At 36.6% G+C, this 24,172-nt stretch overlaps 1 protein-coding gene across 4 annotated transcripts in view; it reads left to right on the top strand.

Moving 5' to 3' along the window:
* Positions 1-24,172, top strand: part of SEMA3D (semaphorin 3D) — a 143,468-nt gene that overhangs the window by 83,290 nt on the left and 36,006 nt on the right. For all 4 annotated transcript variants that reach the window (XM_084495289.1, XM_084495288.1, XM_084495286.1 and 1 more), the window contains exons 7-10: positions 2,150-2,278; positions 8,707-8,849; positions 23,468-23,582; positions 23,968-24,037. In XM_084495289.1, coding sequence (XP_084351415.1) covers positions 2,150-2,278; positions 8,707-8,849; positions 23,468-23,582; positions 23,968-24,037 — 457 coding nt within the window. The remainder of the gene's footprint in view (positions 1-2,149; positions 2,279-8,706; positions 8,850-23,467; positions 23,583-23,967; positions 24,038-24,172) is intronic.

The raw sequence follows: 24,172 nt of genomic DNA, 5'->3' as shown, positions 1-24,172 counted from the left end.
GATTGGGCTGTTCCAGCATCCCTTCCCGGGTGTCAGTGCCTGGTGTCAAGTGCTTTGCAATAATGTACAAGGAGAACTGTAAAGAGTTACAGGCCTGACCAGAGAATGCATTCTTGACCTATCTTTGGATGATTACTTTATTCCCAAAAGTGCTAGGAGAGCAGTATAGCTCATGGATAAGATACACTGGGACTAGGGGAGCTCAATTCCCATCTCTGCTACTGGAGAGAGGAATAGCCTTTGGAACATTGTTTCTCTCTGCATGGTTTAATTTATCTGCAAAATGGCAATAAATATTACTTACTTCCTTCAAAAAGCACTTTGAAATCAGATATAAATATGAGCTAAATATTATTTCCTTTTATTTCCATACGTAGGTTAACATGAGTGAGTAATTTTCATTCTAACAGCTAATCTCTGAATTGTGCACAGCATTTCCCCCCAAGTAAATTCCACGGATTAATTACATGCTATTGGAAAAACTAGTCTTTCCAGCTAAAAATCACCTGCTCATCATCCATCTTCTATTACAAATTACTGCTCACCAAAACAATTCTGGAAATAACTGGAACTTGGACTGAAAGCCACAAGAAGTGCTGAAAGCGCCTTGTCAGCAGAACCTAGACAAGGATGAGCAGTTTCTGTTAGACCTTCAGGTTTATTGATCACTGAGTGCCTGTCAGTTAGCAAACACCAATTACGCTGCCCATTCCTCATTATGACAAATACCGTACTGAATGCACTATTGTTTCTTTACAAAGGCGACATGCTGTCTGAAAGATGTGCTTTCCAGTACGGTCAAGGAAATAATACATGTGTAACAGCAATATTGAAAAAAAAAGAAAGCTAACAGATCTTTTTTTGGCCAAATAAGGTGTTTGCGGGTCACTGGGTTGTGGGGTTTTTGGTTTGTTTTGATTTTTTTTTTTTAATGTGTTTATAAATTTTGCAAATGAAATGATACAACATTTGTGTTGATTGATATTTATTGTAAGTTTGCTCTTAACAAAGGACTTCTCACTAAAATATATTGTGAAATGTTTCTACTCAGAGCATCAGAAAACCTGGAAAGGTAATTTTATGTATCACACAGATCATTCAGCTTTTTATATGATTAAGGTCCACTTTTTAAAAACTGAATTACAGTTGCAAGCCATTAAACAAAAACAAAGTTTCTCTGACCAATAAAGATATCTTGTTATTTTTGTAGAAATGAAAGAGAATTGTAAAATGCACAATGTGGTTGAAAAAATAATAATAAAAAAAAATAAAATAAAATCACAGTAACTCTTTGCTTCCCTTTAGAAAAATACTGAGATCTGAAGGAAAGCAGAAAATATTGTGCAATTCTTAAAGTTGTGAAGTTTTACATTGCTCAGAAAGCTGACAGAAAATTAAATAGTAACTGCAAATGTAGCAAAAAAAATACAGTATTTTTTTAAAATTCTGGCTGCCTTATTCAAGCAAGATGTCATTTATTTTAGTGGAACTACTCACTATGTTAAAATGATCACAGTTTGGGTCTGTAGCCATATTCCTACCATTAACATGTTACATAGTTGAGAAGGTGCCTAAAGGTGCATAGTTGAGACTAGTGCCTAAATTCCTCTTCATGAATGAAGTGTCAGGCAGAGATCCCTACTTCAGGAAAGGGCCAAGATGAGAAGCTCCTGGGTTGGAGCATCCATAGTGTTTCAGTTCCAACCCAGGATCAGCAAAGCCATGTGTGCTGACAAGGCACATGACAAGGGTCATGAGAGCAAGCTTGGATTACTAGATGTCCTCTCCACATCACGCCCCCCCAGGCTCATGGGGCAGGATTTTCAGTTTGGATATTCTTACACCCCCTTAGCCCAAAGCTTATCAAAGCCTGGAAGGGAGGATTTTTTGGATGCCTAAAAGGCATCCAAAATTAGGCATGGACTTCTTCGCTTCTTAGACATGTTATTATAAATACTACTTCCATTTAAATATATAAGTAATTTCACAGAACCACAAATCCTATTAAAATATAAGACTATAACACTTTAAAGCATTAAATTAGTTCATAGGCAAATTAGATGCAGGTGATATTCACCCAACAGAACACAAATAGTTGTAATTTGTTTACTCCACAGCCGTAGAAACCCCATTTCTTTTTCATTTGTAGATGAGTATCTTTATGCTGGAACAGCTTCTGATTTCCTTGGCAAAGACACGGCTCTAACACGTTCCCTGGGACCTTCTCACGACCATCATTACATCAGAACTGACATTTCTGAACATTACTGGCTTACTGGTAAGATCCCAAACATATGCTGTTGTCATTTGCATTGTCCCTGTCTCTCTGAAGTTAATAGCCCCTTTCTTAAATAAATATATGTCCAGTAAGTGTAAATATAGATACTGTATCATGGTATCTTTGGATTATGTAGACTCTTTTGGAAAAAAGCTCAGTGGAACAAAAATGCACTTGAGAAAAGTCAAAAAGGTGAAAATACTAATTAAGGAAAGAGGAGGAGAGTAAGACCTAATAGTTCTTTCCATCTTTGATCCGTACATATGTATATAGTGCTATAATTGGAATACTATCATGACTAAAATGCTTTTATTTCCAGTCTTGTTGGAATATTTTTTTTTTCCTGATCACTTGTTAAAAGCTGTTCCCTCCAGTATGTTGAAATGACAGACTAGAAATTCCATGTTTTTAGGTAGGAGGTCTTCTCTCTCTCTCTCTCATTTTGTATTTTTCCCCCCTTTTTAGAAGGGGAAAAATACCTTTTGTTGCTGTCAGGATCATTTTAAAACCACTAAGGGCACCCTAAAATAGCTTCCCAAGCAAAACACTGCTTTTTCTTGTCCATTAAAAACATTCTGAGCTAGTAAACCCTCTAGAAAACTGGCCACATTTACACCCAGCCGGTCTCAAACCACACACAGAGTAACGTGGAAAACTTCGCTCACAAGCTAACCATGCTCAGTTAAAGCGTCCCCCTTTTAGCTGTCATCTGTCTCTAAAGATGTGGCAACACTGGCCCTGATTCAGGCTGTCTGTGTAACTATTACGGGTGTATTGTAAAGCCAGGGCCTGCTGACCACAGGGTTAAGTTGTCTTCCCAGCAATCAACTTCTGAAAGGCATAATTTTGCCTGTTAACTCTTTGAGACCTCAACAAGAGGAAATATTCATACTTTTATTATTACTTCCCTACTCCTTCTCTCCCTCCTCCTAAGCTGTTGCTCTATAATTATGTCTAGATGTGGCTCCATAACCTCAAGATTTCTCCTGGGGAATGGGGAGGAAAGGAAAAAACACTTCAAGTCAACTTATGTTTCCAGATAGGAGTAGCCCTGCAGAGAGATAGAAAATCTCACACTGCAGTGCTAACATATCCCAGTTTCATCACCTGTACTCTTCAAATGTATGGCTCAACATCTCTCTTGCTCCATCTCTTCTATCTCCTCCCTCTCATTGCTGCATGTCCCTTGTGCAGTTTAGGCCAGAAATGGGCTGCATGCAGTATTGGACTGGGATGGGTCCATCCCAGAGGCAGCTCTCTAACCATGTTCCTTAGCATCTGATTTTATTACTGGCTGCTTAGCATGGAAAGACAGTTGGGGTATCATCCTAAGGGATGCTATAATATCCTAAAAAGACAGATTTACTGCAGTTTGATCCTAAGGAGCATCTGGTGTTATCATTAGTACATATCCACATCGATGAGCATTACAGGGGGATGAAAGAGGGCTCAGTTCCCAGCACACAAGAACTTATAGCTTAAATATCCAGTTCCAAACATTTCTTCATGATATTAATGATTCTTCATGAGCAGTTTGAGACCAGGGAACAGTACAAGAACATAGGATAAACTAAAGGATTGAGAACTGTTTGTGTTTTAGTTTAGAGGTTGTGAGGGGAAGTCTGCCTTTCTTCTTTCCTATAGATTGGTTCATTTTTTAATTCTGTTTTTCACATAAAGCATCTGTATCTGTGAAAGATTTCTAAGGAGAATAATATATTAACATGTCTGGGGTTGAAAAACAGCTTCAGTGTGGCTGCAGTGTGAAAATATACCCTCGTTATGTAATCACCAAAGACCCCATATATTCTTCAAGTTTACTCTCTTTCCAGCCATATAAAAAAACACAGTCATGCTATAAGACTTCACAAACATAATCCATGCAGTGTTATACTAAGAGGCACAGGCATAAACTAGGTACTTTTAATATTTTGAAATGGTCCTTTTAAGGCTGGAGAAAATTTTGAGTGCAATTCTAAATAATGGGATCAGTTTTGCAGTAAGCCATAACATAGTCAGTATATTGCTAGGTGATTGTGTAACATTACCAATTTCATACATTTTGTGCTTTCAGATGATATTGGTATAAAAAAAAAATATTTACTTAATTTCAGTTTTAAAACCTCCACCTCATCTAAATCCCGTCTTCCTTAAACCTACTACCCATTGACCAAATATGTGCTAGACCTCCAGGAAAGGTCATACATACCTGAGTAATTGTACAATTAGAAATAAATTATTTCCAGGCGTGATTCATGTTTTACTTAGGATAAGCATGAAATGTGTAACTTGATTTTTTTTTTTTTTCCAGTGGGCTGCGGAAGTTTTTCTGTAATGCACCTTAATATTCTAAGGTGGTTTTTTTTTTTTTTTTTGTTAATTATTATTCCATTCCTGGAAACAAGATTATTCTTTCCTGGGGGAAGGCAGAGAAAGACAAAGCACAAGGGAAAAATGCGTAGGATACCTTCCAGTTCCTTGCAGGGCATCTCTATCTTGACTAATTAAGACATGTTTTAATCTCAGTGACTGAATAGCCGCTCTACAAAGGAGAAAGGGAGGAAGGCAGCTAATCTTTCCCATGACTCACACTCACACAGGCTCATACTCCTGCACGCAGTGGCACTGAAGGATGCTGCCTCCACTCAGCACTGCAGGGCTGGAGAATTGAGTGCTGTCACAGCAGCTGGCCAGAGCTGTTTGTTCCAGAGCTGGGGCCCTGGATGATGTGCATGGGGCTGGGCCCCTGCTCCGGAAGGCAAAACCGCCCACTGGAACTGTGTGCCTTCCTCCAGCTGAGATGGCAGAGGAGGGCATCCTGCAGTGGGGTACCAGACATACAGGCATCCACTAAATAGCTGCACATTCCTCCCTCCTTTACAGGAAGTTAAAGTCAGAGTTAGGATGAGAGCTTCCCTGCATACATGAATCTTTTTTTTGGTTTGGGGGGTTTGTTTGTTTGTTTTCATTTCAATTTAGTTGTCTTTGCCAGGGACAGATACTTACAGGCAAAAACTTCTTTATGTCCTGCATGTTTTGGATGGAATTCAGCTCACTGAGCTTTAAAAGGCAAAAGTTAGCATCCTGTCTGAGCTCAGCCATTTCAGTTGTCTCTGCCTGTAATTTACAGAGAGAGGTGACACTTCCACGGGGTGACTCACTCCACCTATTGTAGGAATCTGTCTTAAAATAGGATTATTTATCATCACTTTCTTCCTTTCCCCAATCAGTCCCACCCTGAGAGAGGACCTGGGTGAGTGTAGGTTAGGAGCCTTACTACTTTGATGGTTGATGGTTAAAGGTAAATGAGGTGAGCACTGTCCTTTGTATCTTATCATGCCCCATATTTCTGGCAGCCCAGATACAAAGAGCTACTGCAGAAAGTGTCCAGCTGTTTTTGTTTGCCTTTTCTTTGTTCTAGCATTTGCTATGCATTTGCTGTCCTCTTTTTCTGGATTTAATAATTTTCTCTGGAAGCATTATTAATGCATGAGAGGTTGTCCTGGCTAAAATTAGTGCTTGCTTTAGAAGGGTGAAAATAGAAGGCAGGTAACCTACAGCAAACATGACCACCCCTGGGAACCAGCAGTAAAGGATTGGGTGTAGTAACTATTCCTACCAGACCACAGAAGCATGTTTAAAAAAAGCATGAGCAATACCTGAACCTCTGGTAGCTTCTTTCTCAAAGCTCCTGATGCCTTTAATTCCCTGTTCTGTTGCATACAGTCTGGCTATGAAATTAATATGTGGGAAAACTTTCTATTGAAATAATTAAGTGAGGACAGTGGTGTGTATGGGAAAACAAACACTGGTTTAAAATGATCACCATATAATTTATTTCCCATGCAAAGAATCCAAAAACCTAATTCACAATTGATTTGAACTTGCTTTTCTATGGTTTTATGGAATGATTACAAGAGATGAGACAAATATTTCGTTTGCAGAACACAATGTGCTTTTCAGTTCATGATCTCTTTTATTAAATTGTTTTCAATCTCTTGTTCTTCATATCTTTTATGGTGTATTCTTGTTTGGATTTTACTTTCAAGATCAGTGTTCTCCATTGTGATTTAAAATCATTAAATATTTGTGTTCCTTTAATTCGTTAGAGATTCTTTAAAATCTATTCCAGGAATTGGTATTGAGATATTTGTTTTTTCATTTGGCTTGCCAAGTAAAGCAATGAAATTTATTTTTAAAAGAGCATATATTCAGGGTTTTGTTATGTGAATGTGGATTAAAAAAAAATAAAAATCTATATGAAATTCAAAAGAATGCTACAGAAGTATTTCACAGGTTACTTTATTTATGAATTGTTTAATAAACTCCATACTACAGAAGCCGTATTGGAAGTCATTATGTATTTATTCATGGTAGGAGATCTAATCTTCAAAGAGGCCTTAAAGGCCCTGAGGAGTATCTGAATATTTGCTTTAGACTCAATTTGAAATCTTCACTTAAGTTTGTTGGGCCTGACGTCTTCATCTTTTCATTTTTCTGTTGGTGCCATTCTGTAGTGTCAGAAAGGTTTAAAATTATCACAGAGGCAATTATCACAGAATCACAGAATTTCTAGGTTGGAAGAGACCTCAAGATCATCGAGTCCAACCTCTGACCTAACGCTAGCAGTCCCCACTAAACCATATCCCTAAGCTCTACATCTAAACGTCTATGGCAATTTTGACCAATAAATTTACTCTTCTGTTATGAAGGTGCATATTCAGCAGCCCTTGAACATTTTGTCTCAAGTCTTTGACTGTGAACCTTTGAATCAAGGACCCTATTTTTGTTCTCTGTGTACCATAAAGTATGTTGTGTAAACTCCTTGAGGTGAATATGAAGTAATAATCATTTAAAAAAAAAAAAAAAAAAAGACATGAAGATACAATAAAAGGTATTAATAGTATTTCCCACAAATCACCAATGTTTGCTCTGCCATCTTACACCGTACTCCTTACTATCTTTCACTGCAGCCTTACCTGGGACAAAGACCATGTATTTTATTACTGAAAGAATGTATCTCAGAGTCAAGGGTCTCTTTGCATTGTATTTGCATAAGCAGTTCTGTTTAAAGAAATATAGCATTGCTCCACGGGCCCTCAAAAGAGCTCATTTATTGTAGCACACTGGGCAATGTCTTAAAAAAAATCACACCCCAAAGTATCTGGCTGACTTGTGCAACACAGTGTGGTTGCCTGCCCTGTTGCAGTCTGGAGCCTGCATTTGTTTAATTTCTGATTGTAGTCTGTAAGGAAAAAAGAAAATAAAAATGGTGAAAAAGTAGAACAGAAGAAGACAACATGAACATGAGATCTGAATAAGACAGTCAAGAACATGGATGAAGTTCTTGGCCCAATGAGATGCAGGCAGAGATAGGCTTTCTTTGTCAGAAACCAGAAGTAACACAACTGCCATGCCACTCCGTAGAAAAAGCAAAATAGCCCAAACAGAATATTATAGAATCAGCCTGGCTGAGGTTGGAAGATGGCCTCTGGAGGCCATCTGGTCCTCAATCCAGGACACTCAGAGCAGGTTGCTCAATACCATATCCTTTGGCTTTTGGAAATCTCCAAGGAGATTTCTACTCTACTCTACTCTACTCTACTCTACTCTACTCTACTCTACTCTACTCTACTCTACTCTACTCTACTCTACTCTACTCTACTCTACTCTACTCTACTCTACTCTACTCTACTCTACTCTACTCTAGAGGAGACTCTACAGACTCTCTGAGCAACTTGTTCCCAGATGGATATAACTAACGTTTTGATGCAAAACAAGGAACCATCTCCTTAAAACTAGTTAGAGTTGTGGAGTTTGGTGTGCTAACCTTTGCTAATGTAATCTCAGCAAGGCACTGTGTTGGATTTGTAAATAGAGATGGTAGGATTGTTAAAGCACAGGTTTGTAGGAAACTTTTAACTTGGAAAAGATGTCATTTATGTTTGAATTTTTAATCCCATGGATCAATCAAAGTTCTTTCATTCATTTGCAAGCTATCTCTAGTAAACAATAGTGTATTTCTATACTCATAACTACTGAAATGTGTAATTAAATTAATTAAATTCTACCATGGAATTTGGGAAAAAAACACTTAGCTTGATGTTGGTGGTTAGAGAATGAGTGATATGGCAGACTTTTGCAGTCATTGTATTGAAGGTCTTCTTCCTTTCAAACAAGAAATGATACCCAATGCTGCATATTTATGTAAGTTGTAGTAAACTGCATACATAAAAACATAACACCAAGAGCATATATCTCAGAATCCCTGCTGGTTTTCTCTCAGAGCTTATAACAAACTTGCCACTGTGTGTCTATATAGTGATATATTTATTTCACTGAAAGATGCAACATAAATGTAGATATTTAAGAAGAATTTTAATAACAAGACTTTTCTTCATAACATCTTTTTTTGGGGGAACTTCTAGGAGCAAAGTTCATTGGAACTTTTCCCATCCCGGATACCTATAACCCAGATGATGACAAAATCTACTTCTTTTTCCGAGAAATATCACAAGATAGTGGCACATCTGACAAGACAATTCTTTCTCGAGTTGGAAGAGTTTGTAAGGTGAGGGCTCTGTCTTTTACACTATTTAAAACAACGTACAATGTTTGAAAAAGGAAAAGATAAAAAGATAAAAGATAAAAAAATAGATAAAAATAATTAAAAAAAAAAGGTTTGATCTGTCCTGAAATTTTTCAGAACATACAATGCTACTGCTGTTTGACATGTACTAATCCAAAAAGTACTTAATATTGACTGCATATATTTTATAAAAACTAATATGCTTATAAATGAAAATCCTTTGTCTAAATGATGATGTATTGACCTTCAGATATGCAACAGTGACCTCTGTTTCATAAACTTTTATTAAGGATTCACTTGATGTTGTCTACACAATGGCAAAGTATTTGGATTTTTGTGAAAAGTGCTCAGTGAATGGAGGGATATACAAATCCATCACTTCAACATAGATCAGCACATCGCTTGTGGGCATTACTGAGAGCTGAGGTCATTCGTTTGTTTTTAAGCATTCCTGATAATCAGTTTGGGTGGGACTGGTTTAAAAAAAAAAAAAAAAGTAATTTCTGAGCTACATCCACACCCACCTGGAGGTTTTCTTTCCTGTGAAGTGCTGTCTTTGACCTGTTTACAAGCATGAGCCAGGAGCTGACTCTGCTGCAGTATAAGAAGTCCCATTTAGTTGGTGCCTGAATTGCTTTAAGAGATTATTTTCTTTACTTTCTCAATCATTATGTTTGTTTTTGCCCCTTATGAAAGATTTCTCCCCTTATGGTATGCATAATGTAGATTTTTATGAGCTGCACTCTTTCTGAATAAGCATCTTTGTCAAGGGAAGAAGCCTCTTCAAACTGTAATGAGAAGATAAACCAATTCCTGTCATATGAAGGCAGTAAATAGTTTGTGGTTGAACAGCCTGCTGGTTTTGCTAATTTGTTCTTCCCGTTATAGTGGAATGGTCTCTTGACTTCTGTGACAGACATACTGTCTATCCTCTCCTTTATCACATAATATTTTAGGAAGAGATGCAGTCAGAGTAGATGCTCCCATCCTGTTCTTAAGTCTTTAGTGAATCCGGGTGCACAGGAATTGCTGGCAAAGGACAGAAAATGGGACTTTAAAGTTGCTTTAATATTAATAAACATAAACTTTGAGCAAATGTTTTTCATGTGCCTAACTAGGCATCAGCAACACTATTATAGCAAGCACATTAAGTATGTACATTTCTGTGATATTTTGTTCAGTTGTTTTCATTTACATGCATTTTCTGAGTAAAGCAGCTCCTCTGGCAGTGAAAATAGTCTTCTTAAGGAGAAAATTGATAACTAGCGAAGAAGCAAAAGAGTTTGTGATTTGCATTAAGATACATCTAGCAGAAAGGCACACAGAAAGCTAATGAACACACACTGAAAACAAAGAGCAGATACATGTGCATGAATGCATAAATGCATATGACTGTTCTGCAGACCAGCAAACTCCTAACAACTGAGATTTCAGTGACCATAGCCATTTCACACTTCTGTCCTTGACCTAAAATGTTAAGAAAACAGAAAAAAAACACCTCATTCATAAATCAGTTCTCTAGTAGGTTTTTAGCCAGATGAAAGAATGGATAATCTGTAGCTGGGTATTTCACAGTGGTGTGATTAATGGCAGAATGGAAATGCAAACACACATGATTTGCAGCTAGACATGGCATTTGCTGATTATGAGAAAGCACTTAATGCATTAGGAAAAATTGGTAGACAACAATTTTCAAGTCAAGGCACTGGGGAGATTATATTAAACTAAGATATATTAGCTAGAGATGTCCAACATCCTCTACCTAGAGAATAAGCTGATAAGGTATCATAATAAAAGCAAAAGTATTGCAAGAAGATCCTAACAACTGTGTGTAATTGTACCTTGCATTCAAGGTATTGAATGGGCAAAAACAAGACTGAATTTGTAGGGTAACCACGTTAAGTGGAAATAAATTGTTTTGAATTTTATTTTTAATAGTCAAACCAACACAACAGAAACTGGTAAGTAAGGTGATTATTATTAATGCTATTATTAATGTTTTATACCATCTTCTTTACTGAGTGCTTCCTGATGGATTCAGAATTCTCTTGATAATTTATACTCCTGTATTTTTGTATGACTGTCTTCATTATCTTGCAAATCGTGAAAATTATTAAAATATAAGTAGAATTATTACGTTTAATATAAGTTAAAATGCACAAACAAACTCCTCTATTTACAGACTAAGATCCTCTGTATCTGTGGTCTGCTGTAACACCTCTGTTATGATTAGTTCTCTCCAGTATAGGATCCATGTCTTTGGTTAAAATGATGGATAAAACTACAATTTCTGCTTGCACTGTCTCCTAAATGTACTGCATAATGTTAAACCTTTGCTTTCTTTCCTCAGCAAGCATGGAGTAACGGTGGATGGGAGAGCAGAGATTTTTGAAATCATTTGCTTGGTGTAATCCCAATTTTTCTCTACTAGAGCTCAATTGCTGTCTACCTCACTGTGCCTTAGGGCTCCTGTACATTAACGCCAGAAACACATGCTGAAATTAGAATAGGCTTTGTTTTTAATAAGGAGGTTAGTCAATGCAGCTTATTCTTTGGCTAATTTTCAGTGACTCAACAATATGGTCTCTCACTGATCTTACCCCTTAGGGAAAATCTTCTCTGGAAAGCATTCCCTTTTCCCAGCTACTTACACACCCAGAAGATTACAATGCTCTCACTGGCAGCTCTTTGCCCAGAGTCAAACAGCTGTCACTTGTCCTGTTCATAAGACCATACTTATACTTACCGTCTCGAAGCTTGTGTTGTAATAACGCAGCCACTATAGCAGTAAATAGCACTAATTTAGATTTGCGTCATCTGCATTCTGTAGATCACCAGGGGATATCAGTATGAATTGGAAGGAAGTGTTTTCAACAGTCACTTTCAGAGTCAGTTGTGTAATTTATCATGGCAAATGGCATTTTCTATTTTTGGTTTGAGGGAGGTGGAAAAGTAGCATTGGCCTATCCATATTATCTGCTACTACTTATAGTATGTTTCTCCTTTTATAAAGAATAATGTGTTAGGTTATTCGCTTTCTTTTCAAGAACAGTCATAAGTGAAGAGAGAAAAATACTATTAAATATTTGCCAGTGATATGTATCTATTTTTTTAAAACATACAGATATACTTGTGCATATTACATTCGTAATACAAACCTTAACATCTTAAAAGCATGGGTCCATATACTTCTATTTCTAGAAACACAAGATTAAGCTGTTACAGCTCCACTCTCTTCAAGCCCACACTGCAGAACAATCTTGCATTAGCCAAAGACATGACACAGTCATTACACACTGAGTCTCATTTTGAAAACAAAATGCATCATCTCTGCAGTGTGCCCTTTGCAGTCAAATAACAAGTCAGATACTTTTTTTTGGTATACATGTCCACCACAAAATAATTACAGAATTGGGATTGCATTTAAGGACAACCTTGCATATGCACAAATCTAACCCTAGAAAAGGTTTCCCTCCTATTTTTCCCCCACAAAGTGAGAAATAAAAATCCTAATTGCAGAAGCCCACATAAGTGTTTTGGATAAGGAAGAAGGTTGTTGGAGTTTTTGTTTGTTTTCTCTATAACATCACATTTTTTTCATAGTTAAAACCTCATTCTATTGGAATGGAGTGGAAATTAGCCAAAAGTGGTAGTTTCTCTGCTACAGTATGAAAATCCTGTTTATTATTACAGCACTATGTATTTGCTGTATTATAAGCTTCTCTTTAATGCTTTTGGTGATGTATTGCAAAAATTAGTGCATGCAGTCTCAGAGTCTGATTTCCAGGAGACCTCAACTGCCAAGAAATCAGACTTAAGCCCCCGATGTTGTTTTCATATTTCCCATAGTGTTCAACACCCAGAAGTGTCCTTTGTTCTAGTGGGAACAAGTGAGCTCTTTGTCTCTTTTTTTTTTTTTTTTTTTTTTTTTTGAGGGGGTGGGGTTTAGTGGCTGTTATTCCATTCCACCCTAATATATACCCAGCTGTACCTGGGGATGAGAATATACCAATTAGGCACAGCCCTCTAGGTTAAAATGTACTTTCTAAAGGCACTGGAATGTAATCATTTTAAGCACTCCTGAGTTGAGAGTGCGGGACACACCCTGCATTCCACCTTAGGGTAATGTGATTTATTTCCAAAGCCATGAACACGAGCAGAGTTCAAGGCCGTGACCTTGCCTCCTGTCTGGTGTTTAAGGCAATTTGTATTCCTGGAGTGGCAGCAGGGAGCTATTCCACCCCTAGCCTGAGTACAGGGTCTCCAGTGGGCTCTGATGTGGGACTGCTGGCATGCAAAAGTTGGGGGGTGTTTTTTTTTTTTTGTACTGGAAATAGTCTAGCCATGCCTTTACTGTGACTGGAAGTAACTGAGTCATTAACATTCTTTGTATTTCTATATCATGTAATGCATCATTGTGTAGATAATTGATCTCTCTCCACAAAACATTTGAGTTGTCCACATAGTGTAATGCTTTACCATTCAGCAGTATTAGCTAGGATCCCGGAAGTGAAATAGCCATGTTAGCATGTTCTCAGCAGGGTTAATTAGTCTGGGCTCACTGCCATACTCGTGTAACTATCCTGCTTCCAGTTCTGCAGGCAACTCATTCCAGACTAGATTTAACTTACTGCGTATTACATGCTTACATACTTTCTTCGTCACCATAATATTGCTTAGCCGCAATGCTAACCAAAGCTAGCGGTTTGTATATTTATTTATTTATTGAAATCTCTGTGATCATGATTAAAACCATTTAGAAAAAGTAATCCCTAGGAAAACTTTGGCCCTTGTTTGACAGCTGGGCATTTTTGCAGCTGTGTATCCTTCAGCAGCCAGCTCCTCCTGGACATCCAAGTTTGACATTTTAATGTTATATGCTGTCTGAAAGTTTTCAAATATTGTAGAAAAGCAGATGCTCATCAAGATGATTTCATTTTAAGGACTGGTGTGCTGGAGACAGCCCAGCTCCATACAATATTTGTTTTCTAACTGTGATGAATTATGAGATATAACACCAGGCTTTGACAGGTCTTTTGGTCCAGCTTTCCTTATTGGCAAGGGTACAGGCACAGTATAGGAAGTTTGGTATGTTTTTGTCTCTCATGGGTGCATTTCAACAATGTAACTGGAGTTTGTTTTGTTTTGTTTTGTTTTGTTTGGAGGTGTGTCATGATTTGCAGATGAAGCAAAAATATGTAAGATATGCTTATATATAAAGAGGTGTGACTGCATTTTACTGAGCCTCAGGGAAAATGAAAAAGAAATTATAGTGTCAATATAGTGCTTTAAAAGCTGGGTTACGGAAATGCAGCTGCACAACCTCTGAAGCAAACTCTAGAAATCATCTCAGTTGCCTGAGACACTCATTGCCAGAACATGTTTTTGACAACCCAGCAGCTCAGAAGTGAGGAACTTGCAGAGTTAATTGGAGAGATGTACCAATGCATAATCCAAAATTCTGGAGTTCAGAGTGCTTTGGTTCAGACTTTTGTACATCTTTAAGACAGTAAATGACTTTGTGATTTTGGAAGTTTTCTAACGTGACAAAATTAGCTCTCTGAATTTTTTTCTTTCAGTACCATTAACCTGAAGATGTACTCTTCATGGTTTACTGTTCAGGCTTTACTGATGTTTATTGACTAGTGCTGAAATCTAAAGAGATCTGTAAGACCTACCTTTGTTTTGTTCATCTGCTTTTCCAGCTCTATATCTTTGGTTGTGTATACTGAGATCACACTGGCCCACACTAGTGGCTTTAGGTGCTTGACAGTGTCAAAGCAAAGAAAGTATCCAGGCATCCACCTCAGTCGGTAAATGCAGATGACTATTTTTTTAAAGGAAGATGCAGCACCTTCCATCTTCAATCCAAATTGTTCTTTGAAGGCCATATTTTCCACTAATTATAATGGGAGCTTTGTCGTACTGGGTCCTGAGGATGTGAAATTCAAAACATTCCTATTCAAGAATGTGAAATTTTATGGCAAATTCAGGCCTATTCGTTCAGACAGAAACCGGTTTAACCTAGTGCTGCCTCACGCTGTTTTACAATACTTCTGTATAAGATTTGACAGTGCCCTTAATGCACTCAAACATACAAACTCACTCCTTCTATATGACACTAATTGTGTGATCCTTCTAACCACTTGTCTTGCTTGTGGCTTCATGATCAAAATGGTAGATATTGTAAGTTGAAGGTTTTTTTTTTAATTTATTTATTTTTTTAACCTGTCATTTTATATCCTTTTATGTATTTATATCATGTAATTTATATTAAGTATATATGAAACTACAGATAAAAAACAGGTAAAGGCAATTCAAACATACTGGATTAAACCACAAACAGATTATACCCAAAATTTAAGGTAGATTTTCCTGAGAGTTAATTAACATTTTTGTTTGGTCGAGCCATCATTTTTTTGCTCAATTCAAATTTCCACTGGGGTTAAAGCGAATGGGGTTAAAGCCTAATGAAATACATCTATTTTGTGTCAGCCTTTAAACAGTTCTGGGGAGTGTTCTTAATATTGTCAAACCTGTTGGAAGTAATTTCAGCGGGTTTACTAAATGACTCTGAATGACTCTGCAGTATAATGATACTTTATCACTTCAAAGTCTAAAAAGCTTAATTTTATTATTTCATTTGTCCCAAATCACATTCAGACATGCTCTCTCTCTCCCTTTCTTTTTATCTTAACCTGTTAGTTTCTGTAATGTCCCTGTTCCCTCCTCCCCCCCCCATATGCTTTGCAACCATCCAGAAGATCTCTTTGCCGGTTAGATTTTCCAATTTGGATCTCATCCAAAGTTAATTCAGTAGAAATGTCTGAGTGTGATGTTTAAACACTTTCCAAAATAAAAATCACCATTTTCCATAGTGAACCAAACAATTATGTATGCTTAATGTGAGTACATTACCATTCTGAATTAAATAACAGCAAATCCACTTGACGAGCAGGAACTCAAAGCTACAATATAGTTTCTTACACCCATAGTTCAGACAGAAGGCATTTTCACATAGATGTGGCCTATAGCCTTGTAGTTTGAGCTATGGTTTTCAGTTGCAGTAACAACCCTCTTTCCACTATTCTTAATGCCTAGAAAGATGTGATTGCCCAGAGAGGCATCCTTACCCATAGGTTTCATGTCAGTTTTCCAGTGATGGGTTGTGTGATCAATGGGTTTGGTAATTTTGCCATAGGTCCAGCTACTTGAGTTTCATTCTAGTTTCAAGCCAAACGCTTCCCTCATTCAGTCCTTCTGGGCATTTACTCATTTCAGCCCGTAAGTCAAAAACAAGCATTCCACTAACCACAGCACTCCTGCATGCTTCTGGTAATAGAGATGTGTGCCCCTCCTGTCTTAAGTCTGCTGTTTATATAGGGCAGAGGTTGAGGCAAATGTTTATCTTTTCTATTTGTTTTGGTTTCAGTATCTATATTTGACCCTGGTTGTGCAATCAACTTTGTACATGCAGAGCCATCAATAAATGATTTGATCCACAAGCTATAATCTTAGTCTATACTAGTCTATACTAGATACTTAAGTCTATACTAGATACTAGTTAAACTCTCCAACTCCTTTTGCACCAATCAGTGTTGATTATACTAAGGGAATGAAGCCAGCCAGTACAAAGGTATGAGGGCAATGAATCCACTGCACTAATGCTGAGGACCATTTAGTCAAAGTGCCTGACCAATGGCACTGTCTCAAGATGGGGACAGTAAGCAGGCAGCAGGACAAGGTATGCATTAGGCTCTGGACTGTGATGGGCTATGATTTCAGAAAGGTATTGAAGAGTGTCAGCTCCCAGGGACCAAAAAGCAGTCTGGGGTTTTCCACATCTGTAATCTTGAATTATGGATCGTCTGTTTCAAGAGGTGATGGTATTCAACTCTCCAGAAAAATATGGAAAATTATTATAAAAATATTCTCTGTAAACAGGTTTGCGTAGGGGAAAATTTCATGGCAAATTAAGCAAATCTAGAGGAACTTCTGAATATGCTGTTGGAGGTGATAAGGGACAGTCAGTCTGCTCTCTGAGACAGTTTGAGAAGCACCGTAGAGCTATCCAGTTGATGCTTGGTTGCATCAATATATCAATATATTAAGAAGACCTTCTTTACTGAAAGGGTTGTTAGGCATTGGAATAGGCTGTCCTGGGGAAGTGGTTCAAGCGCCATCCCTGGAGGTCTTTAAAAGATATTTAGATGTAAAGCTTAGTGATGTGTTTTAGTGGAGGACTTGTTATTGTTAAGTCAGAGGTTGGACTAGGTGATCTTGGAGGTCTCTTCCAACCTAGACCCTGGTAAGGAGGAAGGCTAAATTTATTCCAGGCTTTCTTGTTGAGGTAATGTGTGACTCAGGCTCTTCCTATCAGTGGTCCATGCACATTCACATCTTTAGTTTTCCTGTCTGATTGTGTGCAGATGCTACTGCAGTGTTAGAGAACTTACAATGTACAGTCTGTAGGCTGAAGCATTTATCCCATTCTGCCAGGCTAGACTCTGCAAGGGATATCTCTGTGGCAAAACATATTATGCACAAGGCCAAGTCCTGACCACATCATGATCTTTGGATCAACTAGCTTAAGCAGCAGAAACAGCAAAACTAGCAATATCTACTGTGTCCAGATGGGTTGGTGTCTTATATGAAGCAATTTGCAATCCTGTAATAAGAAGCTTTCCCTGTGAAAGATTCGGTCATCTCATATAAACAGCAGAATTACTAAATAGTCACCACTCTCACTTGAAGATGGAAACTGTGCACATAGAGATGAACTGACTTTCCAAGTTTACTCTAGGTATCCATAGCAAAGAGCAAGCAGTCACAGATCTAAATTGCATGCACCTCCTTTCTCTTGTTTATATTGCAAGTGTATTTTTATTCTCTCTCTCAGTCACACTTCATGGATTGCTTGATGTTTTTGGACCTGAACCATAGCTTGCTGAAATCATGGGAGGAATCTTTTCTCTGACATCAGTATGGTTTAGAACAGAACTTTTCAACCTAAATTTATGAAGAAGGAAGTCTTATTTTCCTGTGTTATGCCAGTACCTAACAGAGTCAGATAGGGCCAGAATACAGAAAATAAAACCTAATAATTAAAAATAAAAATAAAAATAAAAATAAACATTTGAAGACAGAAGTCCACTGATAAGGCTGTTGGCTGTTTCACTGTTTATAAACATAATTTAAGTCTGCTAGAAGTGTTTTTTTTTGTTTGTTTTGTTTTGTTTCTGATTTTTTTTTTTTTTTTTTTTTTTGTTTTGTTTTCTTGTTTATGTCCCCTCTGCCTCCCTTCCTCCTCGTAATGTATGATTTTGCTGCTGGGCAATGCATTTTTTTTTCTGATGGCTTTGTAATTAGATAGACTGCCCAAAAGGGAAAGGCTCCAGGGTCTTTTGCAGTTTCAGCACTTTTTCCCTCTGTTCTCCAATATTTCCTTTTACTGAGGCCAGGAATTTGCTTTGGATGGTCCTTTTGCGCATCTTGCCACTGGCTCTAATTAATAACCTGTTTCTAGAATTTTCACTAATTGTCTTTTATTTATTTATTTTTTTTTAAAGTGACTGTTCAGGATAATCACTGTCTTTAAAGTTTTATGAATCACAGTGTTTGACATCTTTGATGTTGATTGATTTTCAGAAAACAGCACTTTTTGTTCTAATGTTCATTTTGTCACTGTTACTCACAAACAAATAAGAGATTTAAAACCCCAGTGATGCAGATGTTCTTTAGCCTTGCTGCCATCTGTTTTCCTGTCTACTGGATTCCAACACATATATTTGTAAATTTCAATGAAGCTATATTATGTATAAGAAAATAGAATAGAAAATATGACCAACCTATTTTTTTAAGTGAATTTTTAAATCATTTGTTCATTGACTGTAGTCTGACAATTTTTTTATTTTTGCAATAATCTGGTAATTTATCACAAATCAGAGTTTTTGAAAAGCAAATTGTTTTGTTCTTTTGTACATAAATTACAGGCCACGAAGTTGAGATTTGCATAGAAGTCTCCAAAGGAAGACATTTGATACGGCCTTATTTTACTTCACAATTTTGCATTATGACATTTAAACAACATTCTTTATTGCTTTCAGAAAACCTTACTTACACATGAACCTGGGTTCACTGAAGTTGCGTATTAAATATTTAAATTCTTACAATAGCTTGGTAGTAATTGTTTTTTTTTTTTTTTATTATTATTATTTTTTTTTAGAACAAATTCATGACAAAAAGATAAAAATTGAAGATTTCTGTAGAATAAAAGTATCTTTAATTAAAAATACATATTTAATTTATTTTAAATTTATTTCAATTGAAATCATATTGGATTTCTTCCCAACTTTTGTAGATATTTTCTGTGTCTTTGTGTTCTTTTTGGTATTCTTTCCTCAACACATGACAGATTGAACTGCCCACCTTCTAGTTGGCAATAATCTAAATCTCTAACTCATGCAAACACTAGCAACTGAGATTTTACAGGCACTTCTTCCTGTTAAAAAAAGGTATTTCAGGCGGAAGTGTTGGTATCTGTTACAGTTTGTGAGATTACGAAGCAGTAAGTGCTAATTAAACCTTTATTTATATTCAAAAAGAAATATGCAGTCCTAAGTGCCTTCATCTGTAATGTAACAAAGTTTATAGTAAACACTGCTAATCCAGTGTGCTTAGAAGTGATATTTATGAAGATAAAATTTCAGATGCTTGTGGCTGCTCATCTGTTACAAGTAGATTAGTAATGTTTTGGGAATGAAGGTTTTCTTCATTCTGCCTTCCCCTTCTCTCCTCACTTACATTTTTCTTGTCTCATCTGCCTAAAATGTTTACTGTTCTTTGTCTTCAGTATCAGTGTCTCTTGGCTGAAATAATTTCAATAAATCAAATCTAACACACATTTCTCTCATTGCTGAGGCCAGTTCTTGCTTGGTGTAAATTGGTCCTTCAGTCATTTAGGATGTGGAAACTTTGTGGTGAAACCCTGTTCCTGGTCACTTATGCATTGACTGGTCTCTGCTTTGGTGATTTGCTCTCCAGTTTTTCTTATCTACTGACTATCCAGCCTGTACATCTTATTATATAAATACCATACTTTACAACCAGCTTGCAGTATTTGAACACATCAGTAATTCATTGCAGACTGATATTAACTATTGTCTTCTTTTTGTACCAACGCAGTCTCAAACAGATTTTCAGGCTGTACATGTATGTCTTCTGATGAACCTTTCAGAGGCCAATAATAATGAACTATGGTGGTCCAAAGAATCTGTAGCAGAGTAGGCAGATATGATTCAAAGATAATGAGTTTATACTAATGTGGTCTGAAGGTGAATCATCACATGTTCTCCAGCAGCTGAAGCTTTGAGACATATCTTATAGTCTGACCTAATACGAACCATAAAATGTTGTTAGGAAAGGAGGGGGGAAACCTCCTTTAAAGTATAGAGATGTTCAGAGATTTCTCAGACAACTACTGCTTGAGAGCCCAGGAGCACAAATATGCCTAAATTGTTAATAGGTTTTGAACCCCGTGCTTTGAGCTGAGCTAACACCACCTGTAGATAAAACTGCCACAGCCTTTGGCAATTCCTGCACTTTATCCACCAGTGAATCTTGAGCACATTTTAGGAAAACAAAGACACTGCATTGTTCAGAGATGACACAAAGAGTTGAAGAGTATTATATAACTGTAAATCAAACTAAAAAATCACATTTTTTTTTAAAGGAAAAAAGTAGAAAATGTTCATTTTGCTATATTCAGCAAAAGCAGTAGGAAGAAGCATGTTGGTGAATATGTCAGTACAAGTACACATTTTTAAACCATTGAGGTCCTTTGTGTCTGATTTCTACAACAAGATTTTTTTTTTTTTTTAACACTCTGGCCTCAGAAGAACTTAGTAAATCATGAAGTGCTGGCTGGTCATTGAATTCCCTTGCTGCTTTGTATATAGTACAGTATTATTGGCACCATTTGGATCTATCCTTCAAACTTAAGACACACTTAGTGAATGTCTGTATTAATGTCTTTTACATTCAAGTAACATAGTTAACATCATGTCCTGGCTTGAGAGTGAGGAAATACGGATACATCTTATACTCAGTGGAATCTTATACTTTAAAGAACATAGCACTTGCTAAAACTGCTTCCTTCAAGAACAGGATTTGGTTCACACTACTCTCTAGGAACTCAGTGGAACTACCGATATGTTTCAAACAAGCATTTACAAAAATTTTCTGTTGGATTAAGGGTGGTAAAACACAAGTATGTATTTTCCAATCTGTTGCAGGAGGAGCTCAATGCCTGCAATGGCAGAAGCCTGAGAAAGATATTTTTCTTTTTTATTATTATTTTTTGCCCCCACTGCAGCTCCATCGTATCTTGCTTCCTCCCCTGTTCCTGATCCTAGCCTGGTTTTTAGAGACATCTCAGGAGCCAGTGATGCTGTTCCCCATCCACCAGAAACCTAAGTGGATGCCCTGCAATGTGAGAATTCCTTAGCTAATCCGAATTGCCAGAGGAAGAAAAAGCTTAAAGCTTTTTGGTTTTTAAGATTCTTTCTTGCATCTTTGTTTGGGTTTAATTAGTCAAAAAAGTTTATCTGTCATGCCTTTGAACAGAACACACACATGCAAAGCTTATTTTTCCTATTGGCTTAAGGCTGCTAATTTTGACACCTTTGTAATAAATCTGTTGGCTAAATGCAAAGCTCCAGGCTTGGCAGGACTTCAGGAAATCAAGAGGGGAGGTAGCAATTCTTGTAAGAACATGAGTTCCAAAGGCGATAGATTAACAAGAATCATTTCCAACTGAGCTAACCTATTTAAAAGTAGCAAATGCATGAAAAGGAGAGCTGGTTAGAGTACATTACCAGACAAGTGTTACTCCTTGTGAGGTGAATTTCAGCACATTAAACCATCTTTCTGAATGCCTCTAATATTTATGATACAGCCCTGAAGGGCCAAATACAGTCCATGGAAATACTACATAATACCCTTACAGTTACAAAGCCAAAGAAAGAAAGAAAGATTTCTCCTAATAAATGAATAGTTATGACCAAATTTGTTGTGCTTAATTTTACAGCACAGGCCCAATGAGCTTCAAATTTTGTAAATGAAAATAAAAAGGCATCTCCTACAGTTGAGAGACTACTCTTGGCGATAAGAACATTTCTCTTACAGGATTGAATTCATGGTTCCTGCTGGAGTAGCACTGTCCTTAAAGATGTCAGCTTGAAAAACCTGGGGCATTTATGATAGCATTGCAGAACCTAAATGCATCTGTTATTTGGAGCCAAAGAGGACAGATAAATGTCATTCAGTACATTCTTCATACACTCAGTGGAAGAAGAAAAGCTCCTAAACAGACACTTAAATTGAGCTTCCTATAATTTAAAACTTTCTTCTAAGTGCCACTCCTCCCACACAACTCCTTCTCTCTCTTTTTTTTTCTTTCCTAACAGTCTATTACTACGTTTTTTTTTTTTTTTTTCATATTCCTTCTCATAATGCTCATTTTTTTGGGGAAAATTTCTGGTGTCGTATTCCATTTCCCTCACAGAAAAAAAAAAAAAAAAAAAAGGAAAATGTCTAAATATTCTAGAAATATCTTAATTTCTTAAATGTAGCTAAATGGAATTAGTGTACCTTTAGTGTATCCTTTCACCTATGTAACTGAAGCATGTGGGATCATAGGATCAAAGTCAATAGAAGGACACCTACTCTTCAGAAGGATAATTCAGTTTTCAAGTGACCCTCTATGATGTTTTTCTTTCTCTGTTAACTAAAGGGAACTTGGGCAAGTGTGCTCATATCCTGGAAACCTATAGTAAAAGATATTTAAAGAAAAAAAAAAATCCTTTCTGTGGAGGAAGAAATGATGTTTCCATAAAAAAGACTATTGAAATAATATGACTGTTTTTCTGAATGCTGTGTACTTGTTTTTCCGAAATCTGTGTACTATATAAACAAAATGACACAGTACTTACATCTCTGGAACAGAGGAACAGATGATAAACATATTTTCTTTCTTTCTTTCTTTCTTTCTTTCTTTCTTTCTTTCTTTCTTTCTTTCTTTCTTTCTTTCTTTCTTTCTTTCTTTCTTTCTTTCTCTTTCTTTCTTTCTCTCTCTTTCTTTCTCTCTTTCTTTCTCTCTTTCTTTCTTTCTCTCTTTCTCTCTTTCTCTCTTTCTCTCTTTCTCTCTTTCTCTCTTTCTCTCTTTCTTTCTTTTTCTTTCTTTTCCTCCCTGCCTCACTTCCTTCCTTCTCCTTTTTTTTTAAATCTATCCAGAATGTTGTGTATTATTTTTGAGTTTGTAAACAATTCTTGAAGAACCATTGATTGCAAAAATTAGCATTACAGAGAACAAGAAATCACATGATACAACATATGCTTCACAGCATTCCAGCTGTGGAGCAGTTCTGAGAACATTGCAAACAGATTTGGGTATAATTAGGAGTTTTTAATTGCTCATTGCTGAGCTGAGAAGTGACTACTCTAGCTACTTATAAAAAGGTTGTCCTGCACTTTTATATCATGTGTTAGAACTGTTCTTATTTTTTTTTAGTAATTTAGTCTTTTCATTTTGTTTTTACTAGAATGATATGGGAGGTCAACGGAGCCTAATAAACAAGTGGACTACTTTTCTGAAAGCCAGGCTTGTGTGCTCGATACCTGGTCCTGAAGGAGCAGACACACATTTTGATGAGCTGCGTAAGTTGAGTTATCTTTGATGGCTTATTTTGTCATCAGCTTTGCTTTTTTTTTTTTTTTTTTTTTTTTTATTTCTTTGTTGGTTGATCATTTTTGTTTTTCTTTTTAGAAAAGTACCACATCTAATTCTGATTTTACTAAATTTCCAAGTAGTTCCCAAGTTGGAAAGTATATTATTTATTATAATAATATTATAATTCTATATAAAAAACAGACTACCTGCAAATGGGAAAACGTCGGAATATTAGTACAAATTTACATGGCAGAAGTTAGACAAAAATAAATATTTGTTATATTTTTACAAATCTTCAAATTATAATTGATAAATGCAGAAATGTTCAATGAATATTTAAAAAAAAAATAAATAAATATGTTCCCATTACAGAAGATATATTCCTGCTTTCTACAAGAGATGAGAGAAACCCTCTTGTATATGGAGTCTTCACTACAACAAGGTGTGTATTAGGAACATGTTTACCTCTCGAAACAAATGCAGAAGACTAATCTATTGGGGATAGATTAATTATTTAATGAATCTCTTAGCTGTTTATTTTATTGAGGTGCTTTATGTAATGTTGTCAGGAAGGAAA

Source organism: Aythya ferina, assembly GCF_964211825.1.
Source record: "Aythya ferina genome assembly, chromosome: 1".
Taxonomy (NCBI): domain Eukaryota; kingdom Metazoa; phylum Chordata; class Aves; order Anseriformes; family Anatidae; genus Aythya; species Aythya ferina.
Note: the sequence above shows the minus strand (reverse complement) of the source record. Positions and strands in the feature narration are given on the sequence as shown.